We start from the raw sequence: 10,000 nt of genomic DNA, 5'->3' as shown, positions 1-10,000 counted from the left end.
CACCAGACTCCATGTAAATAATCACTACTTTTGTCATCGTAAAACACACTTCATTCAAAGTGGACAGAAACTAAATAAAACTACCAAAAGCCGTCTTGGTTCATCTTTCCACTGTTCCAACAATCACCACTCTGGTTTGGTTGAAATAAACCCTTAATTCACCCATTTACATGTGGAAATATGCTGGCTCTACACACGCTAAAAGTAGTGATTATTTACATGGAGTCTGGTGGGTTTGGTGATGGTGATTTCGGGGCTGTTTGATGTTAAACTAAAAGGATCTTACTCTTTAACTAAAAGGTCTATCTCTGTAGGGATCCTTTCCATAATGTTGTCAGACACTTAGAATAATAATCTGAGTCTGTCAGCAGCAACAACAGAACTTTTAGTGACTCTAACTGCTGCTGAACATTAGTCCTGTTGGGTTACATTACAGCTGGTTCTTGCTCAATACTGGACCAGTTTCAGAGATTGTTGTTCACATCAGACACTTAGACACAGAGACATGGAGACAGAGAGTCCAGGTTACTCTTTAATCTTGCCTCACCTGAAGAGGTGCAGGATGCTGATAGGTCGAGGGAACACGGACGCCCGCGTCTGTTCTGCGGAGTCTGTGGATCGAAGGCTGGGCGTCGCAGAACTGCTGCAGGTTCTGGAAGAGCTGTAGGATGTAGTTTTTGAGATTCAAAAACTGGAGGGTCTGGATCAGAGACTGGAGGATTTGGATCAGAGACTGGATGATTAGGACCAGAGACCGGAGGGTTAGGACCAGAGACTGGTGGGTTAGGACCAGAGACTGGAGGGTTAGGACCAGAGACTGGAGGGTTAGGACCAGAGACTGGATGGTTAGGACCAGAGACTGGAGGGCTAGGACCAGAGACTGGAGGGCTAGGACCAGAGACTGGATGGTTAGGACCAGAGACTGCATGGTTAGGACCAGAGACTGGAGGGTTAGGACCAGAGACTGGATGGTTAGGACCAGAGACTGGAGGGTTAGGACCAGAGACTGGTTGGTTAGGACCAGAGACTGGAGGGCTAGGACCAGAGACTGGAGGGCTAGGACCAGAGACTGGATGGTTAGGACCAGAGACTGCATGGTTAGGACCAGAGACTGGAGGGTTAGGACCAGAGACTGAATGGTTAGGACCAGAGACTGGATGGTTAGGACCAGACACTGGAGAGTTAGGACCAGAGACTGGAGGGTTAGGACCAGAGACTGAAGGGTTAGGACCAGAGACTGGATGGTTAGGACCAAAGACTGGAGGATTTGGGGCTTTATGTAAAACCGGGGTCTTTGCTTTTGGAGATGAGGAAGCCGGGGGTCCGAGGGCCTTTGGATCCAGCACCGGAGCTTTTTGAGTCTGGACCAGACGAGTCTCTGGACTTGTGGAGGACCCGTGGGTCGACACCGGCGCTCTGCGGACACACGGGTCTGAACCTGAGCCACGGACTCTCTCCTCGCCGGAGGCCCAGGCTGTCCGGTTGTTGTTGTTGTTGGAGTTTGATCCCCGTCCCGACACCATGTTTCCGTCTCGTGACTGAAGAAGATGAAGATGGCTCTCAGCGGGCGGCTGCTCTCGTCTCAGCAGCGGCTCGTGTTCGTCCGGACTGGCGTTGAGCAGGTTGATCCGCTGGTCCTCTCCTGCCTCCATCTTGTCTTCGTCCTCCAGCTGCGGCCCCGCCGGATTGGTCCGCCCGCGGCCGATCAGACTGTTGGTCACCAGGGCGGGGGCGCCCGCGCTATAGCTGCTGGCGACCGCCATTTTCGAGTGAACTCGGCTCACAGCAGGGTCGCCGCCTCCTACTCTCGTGCTGGTGTTGATGGTCACCGCGGTTACCTGGCGAGGCTCTGCAGCCGTGGCGACTGCCACCGTGTTCATCTTAGCAACGCCAGTTTCCACCTGAAATACAGACGATCCTGGATCAGTTTTACTGCGTTACCGGGGACAACAACACGACAATCAGAATGAGTGACAGAGTCAATGTGAAAGAGAAAATTCAGGTTCTGTACCTGACTGTGGTTCTGTACCTGACTGTGGTTCTGTACCTGACTATGGTTCTGTACCTGTCTGTGGTTCTGTACCTGTCTGTGGTTCTGTACCTGTCTGTGGTTGGACTTGAGCTTTCCCAGCTTCAGTCTGGAAGAGGCGGAGACGGTCTCGTTGGTTTTGTGGAGGAGGTGGAGGCTGGTGGGTCTCTGGGGCAGGTTCTGCAGTTTGGGGAGGGGGAGGGTGGTCTCAACCCCCCCAACACCTCCCAGCTCCCCCTGAGGAACCGACACACAGTAGTTCACCTACAGAACCACAAGAACACATCTTCAGTTACTACAGAACCACAAGAACACATCTTCAGTTACTATGTACAATCAACAGCAGACAAAATGGTGACAAAAAGGTGAAGAAATGGTGACAAAAAGGTGATGAAATGGTGACAAAAAGGTGACGAAATGGTGACAAAAAGGTGACGAAATGGTGACAAAAAGGTGACGAAATGGTGACAAAAAGGTGATGAAAAGGTGACAAAAAGGTGACAAAAAGGCGACAAAAAGGAAACATAAATAAAGAGGGGGCTCAAAACGTACGGAAAACAAGAACTGTGTACTTTGCAGCATCTGGGTTAGAGAACACAACAGGAAGATAGATTTATGTAGATTTAAACTTTGGTGGTTCTGGCTTCAGCACGGTCTCATTCTCCAACAGATTAGCTGTTGAGATGGACATGATGGACAGCCAACAGTCAACCTGTGAAGCTAGCTTAGCAGTTTGTAGTATCTGAAGAGTACCTGAGCAGTTTGCAGTACATGGCCATACAGCAGGTTGGTAGTATCTGAATAGTACCTGAGCAGTTTGCAGTATGTGGTCGTACAGCAGGTTGGTAGTATGTGAATAGTACCTGAGCAGTTTGCAGTATGTGGTCGTACAGCAGGTTGGTACTATCTGAATAGTACCTGAGCAGTTTGCAGTACATGGTCGTACAGCAGGTTGGTAGTATCTGAATAGTACCTGAGCAGTTTGCAGTATGTGGCTGTACAGCAGCTGGTAGTATCTGAATAGTACCTGAGCAGTTTGCAGTACATGGCCGTACAGCAGGTTGGATGAACTGAACTGTTTCTGTGAACGCTCCATCAGGTTTTCATCAGAACTTCCCCTCAGGTTCTTATCCACCTGCAGGACAGAGAGTCCACATGGTCACAGAGACTCATGTGGTCTGAAGAGGAACAAACTGCACACATGAGAACACGTTCAAAGTAAAAACCTCTTTGGGGTCCAGTTTTTGGGTCTCCAGGTCTTCTTCTGTCAGCGGCTGGCAGACACTGGGCAGAGCGCCCCCTGGAGGACAGCAGGGACACAACCTTAAACTCTCTGCACTGGTCATGTGACACATCAGTGTTCATGTGTGTGTGTGTGTGTGTGTGTGTGTGTGTGTGTGACACACCTGTGTGTTGGGACTCTGAGATGGTGAGGAGGGTGGAGACAGGTGTCATGGCGGAGCTGGACAACATGTTGTTGTCTGAAGTGGACAAGCGAGCCTGACAGACAGACAGACAGAGAGACAGACAGAGAGAGAGAGACAGAGAGACAGAGAGAGAAGAATAAACATCACAAAGATTTGTATGGTGAACATGTACCTGGGCCTGTGCCTGTATCTGTGCCTGTGCCTGTGCCTGCACCTGTGCCTGGGCCTGTACCTGTATCTGTACCTGTGCCTGTGCCTGTGCCTGTACCTGTACCTGTACCTGTACCTGGGCCTGTACCTGTACCTGGGCCTGTACCTGTACCTGTACCTGTACCTGGGCCTGTGCCTGTACCTGTACCTGGGCCTGTACCTGGGCCTGTACCTGTACCTGTACCTGTACCTGTACCTGGGCCTGTGCCTGTGCCTGTACCTGTGCCTGGGCCTGTACCTGTGCCTGTACCTGTACCTGTACCTGTGCCTGTGCCTGTACCTGTGCCTGGGCCTGTACCTGTGCCTGTACCTGGGCCTGTACCTGTGCCTGGGCCTGTACCTGTACCTGGGCCTGTACCTGTACCTGGGCCTGTACCTGTGCCTGTACCTGGGCCTGTACCTGTGCCTGGGCCTGTACCTGTACCTGGGCCTGTACCTGTGCCTGGGCCTGTACCTGTGCCTGTGCCTGTACCTGTGCCTGGGCCTGTACCTGTGCCTGTACCTGTACCTGTGCCTGGGCCTGTACCTGTGCCTGTACCTGTACCTGTGCCTGTGCCTGTGCCTGTACCTGTGCCTGTACCTGGGCCTGTACCTGTGCCTGTACCTGTACCTGGGCCTGTACCTGTACCTGTACCTGGGCCTGTACCTGTGCCTGTGCCTGTACCTGTACCTGTGCCTGTGCCTGTGCCTGTGCCTGGGCCTGTACCTGTGCCTGTGCCTGTGCCTGTGCCTGTACCTGTACCTGGGCCTGTACCTGGGCCTGTACCTGGGCCTGTGCCTGTACCTGTACCTGTGCCTGTGCCTGTGCCTGTGCCTGTGCCTGTACCTGGGCCTGTGCCTGTACCTGTACCTGGGCCTGCTGCCGCTCGTGGTTGATGGAGTTTCTGTTCCTCTCAGGACCTTCTGCTCCACTCGTGGTCATCTTGACGACCGCTGCTGGGTGACCGTCTCCCTGGAGATTCTTGACCACGCCCACCTGGAGATCCTTAATGAGGGAGGGGGCGGAGCCAGACGGAGGAGGCCAGAGGCCCTGAGACAGATTCCTGACAGAGAAACCACGATTTATTGAGAGAGAGGTACCTGTGGTTATGTACTGCAGTGTTTGTGTACCTGTGGTTATGTACTGCAGTGTGTGTGTACCTGTAGTTGTGTACTGCAGTGTGTGTGTGTGTGTGTGTACCTGTGGTTGTGTATTGCAGTGTGTGTGTACCTGTGGTTGTGTATTGCAGTGTGTGTACCTGTGGTTGTGTACTGCAGTGTGTGTGTGTGTACCTGTGGTTATGTATTGCAGTGTGTGTGTACCTGTGGTTGTGTACTGCAGTGTGTGTGTGTACCTGTGGTTGTGTATTGCAGTGTGTGTGTACCTGTGGTTGTGTACTGCAGTGTGTGTACTCAGCAGTGAGAGTTCAAACAGTCTCTGCTCTGCACACTGAGCGGTGAGTCGAGCTTCAGCGTCCTGATCCCAACAGTCCTCCATCGTCTCCTTCAGAGAACGCAACGCCTACATACACACACAAATACACAGAAAAAACAGGCACAGAAATACACAAAGTCAGCGACAGATGTGTATTAAATCAAACAATCAAGCAAAACTAAGCAATATCGGTGAGTGTGTGCAAAGGTACAGTCCGCTCTGTTGTGTGTACCTGTGGTTGTGTACTACAGTGTGTGTACCTGTGGTTGTGTACTGCAGTGTGTGTACCTGTGGTTGTGTACTGCAGTGGTTGTGTACCGCAGTGTGTGTACCTGTGGTTGTGTACCACAGTGTGTGTACCTGTGGTTGTGTACTGCAGTGTGTGTACCTGTGGTTGTGTAATGCAGTGGTTGTGTACCGCAGTGTGTGTACCTGCGGTTGTGTACTACAGTGTGTGTGTACTACAGTGTGTGTGTGTGTGTGTGTGTGTGTGTACCTGTGGTTGTGTACCGCAGTGTGTGTACCTGCGTTTGTGTACTACAGTGTGTGTGTGTGTGTGTGTGTACCTGTGGTTGTGTACTACAGTGGTTGTGTACTACAGTGTGTGTACCTGTGGTTGTGTACTTTAATTTACTTGTGAAGAGCGTTGTAGGGAATCCAGGATATTTTTAGGGTTAGGGACAGATGTGAGGGACAGATGTGAGGACAGGTGTAGGGGACAGATGTGGGGACAGATGTGAGGACAGATGTAGAGACAGATGTAGAGACAGATGTGGGGACAGATGTAGAGACAGATGTGGGGACAGATGTGAGGACAGATGTGGGGACAGATGTGGGGACAGATGTGGGGACAGATGTGGGGACAGATGTGAGGACAAATGTGGAGACAGATGTGGGGACAGATGTGGGGACAGATGCAGGGACAGATGTGAGGACAGATGTGACGACAGATGTGGGGACAGATGTGGGGACAGATGTGGGGACAGATGCGGGGACAGATGCAGGGACAGATGTGGGGACAGATGCAGGGACAGATGTGGGGACAGATGCAGGGACAGATGTGGGGACAGATGCAGGGACAGATGCAGGGACAGATGTGGGGACAGATGCGGGGACAGATGCAGGGACAGATGTGGGGACAGATGTGGGGACAGATGCAGGGACAGATGTGGGGACAGATGCAGGGACAGATGTGGGGACAGATGTGGGGACAGATGTGGGGACAGATGCAGGGACAGATGTGGGGACAGATGTGGGGACAGGAACACTAACCAGGCTGTTCTCCTTCCAGGATTCGGGGAATCTGGGCCTGAACTTCTCTCTGGCGACGAGGATCTGCATCTCCTCGAAACTGGGATGGTTCCCGAGCTCTGCCTGGAACGCCAGCTGGTACTCTGGTACCGCCTCGCCTGAACACACACATCACGGACGTCATACTCTAAGTCACCACTCATCAGTGTTTCCTAAATTAGCGCCCTAACAGCAGATCAACACGTCTTCATATCTCAACGTAACACTCGCAGTTTCAAACACGCAGTTCATTGTGTGAAATGTTAGCAGTTTGGTTAGGGTTAGGCAACAAAGTTAGGAAAAGACCACGGTTTGTTACGTACGTGTTGCAGAATGCAAATTAGTTTGGTTTCATACGGAGTCCTGTTTGTTTGACCAGTGGTGTAGTCGACGTGATACGCAGGTATTCGCAGTATACCCACTAAGAAAACTTCAAAATGGCCAATGACATGTAACAACATACTTTACATTATAATTGTAATATATTTAGAATTGTCATCTGTGTTTTTCTTCTTCACATAGGCTAAATAAAGGTATTTCCACCATGTGTGTGTGTGTGTGTGTGTGTGTGTGTGTGTGTGTGTGTGTCAGCGTCTCACCTGGGAACAGGTAGGAGCATCTCCTGAAGCTCTCCCAGTAGAGCAGCCCCAGAGCGTAAACATCCACCTGCTTCAGCGCCGACTCACAGTCCCGCAGGTTCAGAGCTCCGCCCAGAACCTCCGGGGCCATGTAGCGCACCGTCCCCACCTACACACACACACACACACACACACACACACACACACACACACACACACACACACAGCGACAGACACACACACACACACACACACACACACACACACAGACACACACACACACACAGACAGACAGAGACACACACAGACACACACACACACAGACAGAGACACACACACACACACACACACACACACACACACACACAGACAGAGACACACACACACACACACACACACACACACACACACACACACACACAGAGACACACACACACACACACACACACACACACAACACACACACATACACACACACACACACACACACACACACACACACACAGACACACACACACACACACAAAGAAACACACACACACACACACACACACACACACACACACACACACACACACACTCACGCAGAGACACACACACACACACACACACACACACACACACACACACACACACACACACACACACACATAGACACACACACACACACACACAGAAACACACACACACACAGAGACACACACACACACACACACACACACACACACACATACACACACACACACACACACACACACACACAGGTAAACACTTCTGTCTCATCCCACACCTGTCACATCGTCATGACGATAGATCCCAGATAGGCTGTAAACATAGTGGACATGTCATCCATTACGGGCGCCACTATCTTGGTTTGTTTTGCAACCAGATGTGACGATTTTGGTAGCCATAATATGAATAATCACAATTTCAATATTTACCTAAATAATTGTGACTAAGATGTTCATCAAGCAGATCAACCAGCCTTAATCTCTAGTCTAGCGGAGATGGACCTCTGGGTACTGACACACTTTACCTGGACTCCCAAAACCCAAACTGCAAGAAAGTCTGTTCCTTTCTGCCCTTGGTTTTCACACAGAGCCTGACATTAGCTAACGTTAGCGCTCCTTACAGCGGACCTCTGCATAACGTCAGCGAGAAACACACGTAACGTACCTTTAGTTTGTCCCATTAAACCCCTCTACAGTTATAGTTATAACTATAACTATTAACTATAGTCATAGAAACTACAGTTACAGAAACTACAGTTATAGAAACTACAGCTATACAAACTACAGCTATATAAACTACAGCTATAGAAATTACAGTTATAGAAACTACAGTTATAGAAACTACAGCTATAGAAACTACAGTTATAGAAACTACAGTTATAGAAACTACAGCTATCTTTTGTTATACTTGTGAAGCGTGATGTATGGAATCATCCAAATGAGGTCGTTAAAAAGAAACCCATATTTCTGATTTAGACATTTAGAAAAACGGGTCAAATTTGACCCAAAGACAACACAAGGGTTAAAACTCTCTGAACACAACCAATGTTGTCAATGCTTTCGTTAAGGTGTAGAGCTCCTGGTTATAGTATATCTTGGTCACCGGTGGAGTTAAGGTGTAGAGCTCCTGGTGATACTTGGAGCAAAGTCTCATGTTGTGTCGAGCCTTCTTAGTGGTTTAAAAATAGCTATTTTGAGGCTAGCATAAAAGTGCCCCTAGCTCTCCCATTCAAAAGGCCATTTGACCGAAAAACAAAAATACGGTACATCTTAAAAGTTTCCGTCCTAAATATGCTTTTAAACGAAAGTTTGACTCTGGAACATTCACAAAAAGACCCTAGGTTGCATTTTGGCGAGAGTTAGGCTTTAAGAACTTTCCTTTCAGCACCACTACAAATAGACTCCGGTGGGAACCACTGGGTGACGTCACGGATGCTACATCCAGTATTTTTTAGTTTATGGGATGTATCTACGTAATGGGACAGAGCTGACCTCAGATATGGCCACGGTTTCGTCGTCTCCGGGGCGACAGGGCAGGCTTCCCGTCAGCCTCATGGACAGGCCGAAGTCGGCCAGGACGCAGGACAGATCGGCTCGGACCAGAACGTTCCTGCTGGTCACATCTCTGTGGGCCACGGCCGCTTTGTACTGGTCTGAGAGGAGACAGAGGACACATTGTACTGGTCAGAGAGGAGACAGGGGACAAGTTGTACTGGTCTGAGAGGAGACAGAGGACACATTGTACTGGTCAGAGAGGAGACAGGGGACACGTTGTACTGGTCAGAGAGGAGACAGAGGACACATTGTACTGGTCAGAGAGGAGACAGGGGACACGTTGTACTGGTCAGAGAGGAGACAGGGGACAAGTTGTACTGGTCAGAGAGGAGACAGAGGACACATTGTACTGGTCAGAGAGGAGACAGGGGACACGTTGTACTGGTCAGAGAGGAGACAGGGGACACGTTGTACTGGTCAGAGAGGAGACAGGGGACACGTTGTACTGGTCAGAGAGGAGACAGAGGACACATTGTACTGGTCAGAGAGGAGACAGGGGACACGTTGTACTGGTCAGAGAGGAGACAGGGGACACGTTGTACTGGTCAGAGAGGAGACAGAGGACACATTGTACTGGTCAGAGAGGAGACAGAGGACACATTGTACTGGTCAGAGAGGAGACAGGGGACACGTTGTACTGGTCAGAGAGGAGACAGAGGACACATTGTACTGGTCAGAGAGGAGACAGGGGACACGTTGTACTGGTCAGAGAGGAGACAGAGGACACATTGTACTGGTCAGAGAGGAGACAGGGGACACGTTGTACTGGTCAGAGAGGAGACAGAGGACACATTGTACTGGTCAGAGAGGAGACAGAGGACACGTTGTACTGGTCAGAGAGGAGACAGGGGACTTTGTACTGGTCTGAGAAGAGACAGGGGACACCTTGTAAGACCAGCATGCCCAGAATGCACCTGAACACACCTCCCTGTAAGACTAGCACGCCCAGAATGCACCTGAACACACCTCCCTGTAAGACCATGGGC

At 50.4% G+C, this 10,000-nt stretch overlaps 1 protein-coding gene across 2 annotated transcripts in view; it reads right to left on the bottom strand.

Annotated features, from left to right (window-relative positions):
* Positions 1 to 10,000, bottom strand: part of LOC116064191 (bone morphogenetic protein receptor type-2-like) — a 20,427-nt gene that overhangs the window by 1,624 nt on the left and 8,803 nt on the right. The window contains exons 7-19 of one of the 2 annotated variants that reach the window (XM_036003991.1): positions 8,952 to 9,112; positions 6,970 to 7,117; positions 6,353 to 6,489; positions 5,031 to 5,167; positions 4,517 to 4,709; positions 3,436 to 3,529; positions 3,256 to 3,329; positions 3,057 to 3,164; positions 2,102 to 2,293; positions 1,553 to 1,901; positions 1,320 to 1,516; positions 933 to 989; positions 548 to 902 (exon numbers count right to left, since the gene is read on the bottom strand). In XM_036003991.1, the coding sequence (XP_035859884.1) occupies positions 548 to 902; positions 933 to 989; positions 1,320 to 1,516; positions 1,553 to 1,901; positions 2,102 to 2,293; positions 3,057 to 3,164; positions 3,256 to 3,329; positions 3,436 to 3,529; positions 4,517 to 4,709; positions 5,031 to 5,167; positions 6,353 to 6,489; positions 6,970 to 7,117; positions 8,952 to 9,112 (2,202 nt within the window). Of the gene's footprint in view, positions 1 to 547; positions 903 to 932; positions 990 to 1,319; positions 1,517 to 1,552; positions 1,902 to 2,083; positions 2,294 to 3,056; positions 3,165 to 3,255; positions 3,330 to 3,435; positions 3,530 to 4,516; positions 4,710 to 5,030; positions 5,168 to 6,352; positions 6,490 to 6,969; positions 7,118 to 8,951; positions 9,113 to 10,000 lie in introns of both variants that reach the window. The other variant, XM_036003992.1, reaches the window with a different exon arrangement.

The sequence above is a fragment of the Sander lucioperca genome, chromosome 8, assembly GCF_008315115.2.
Source record: "Sander lucioperca isolate FBNREF2018 chromosome 8, SLUC_FBN_1.2, whole genome shotgun sequence".
In the NCBI taxonomy this organism is placed as follows: Eukaryota; Metazoa; Chordata; class Actinopteri; order Perciformes; family Percidae; genus Sander; species Sander lucioperca.
The sequence above is the reverse complement of the archived record's forward strand: the minus strand, read 5'-3'. Positions and strand labels throughout refer to the sequence as shown.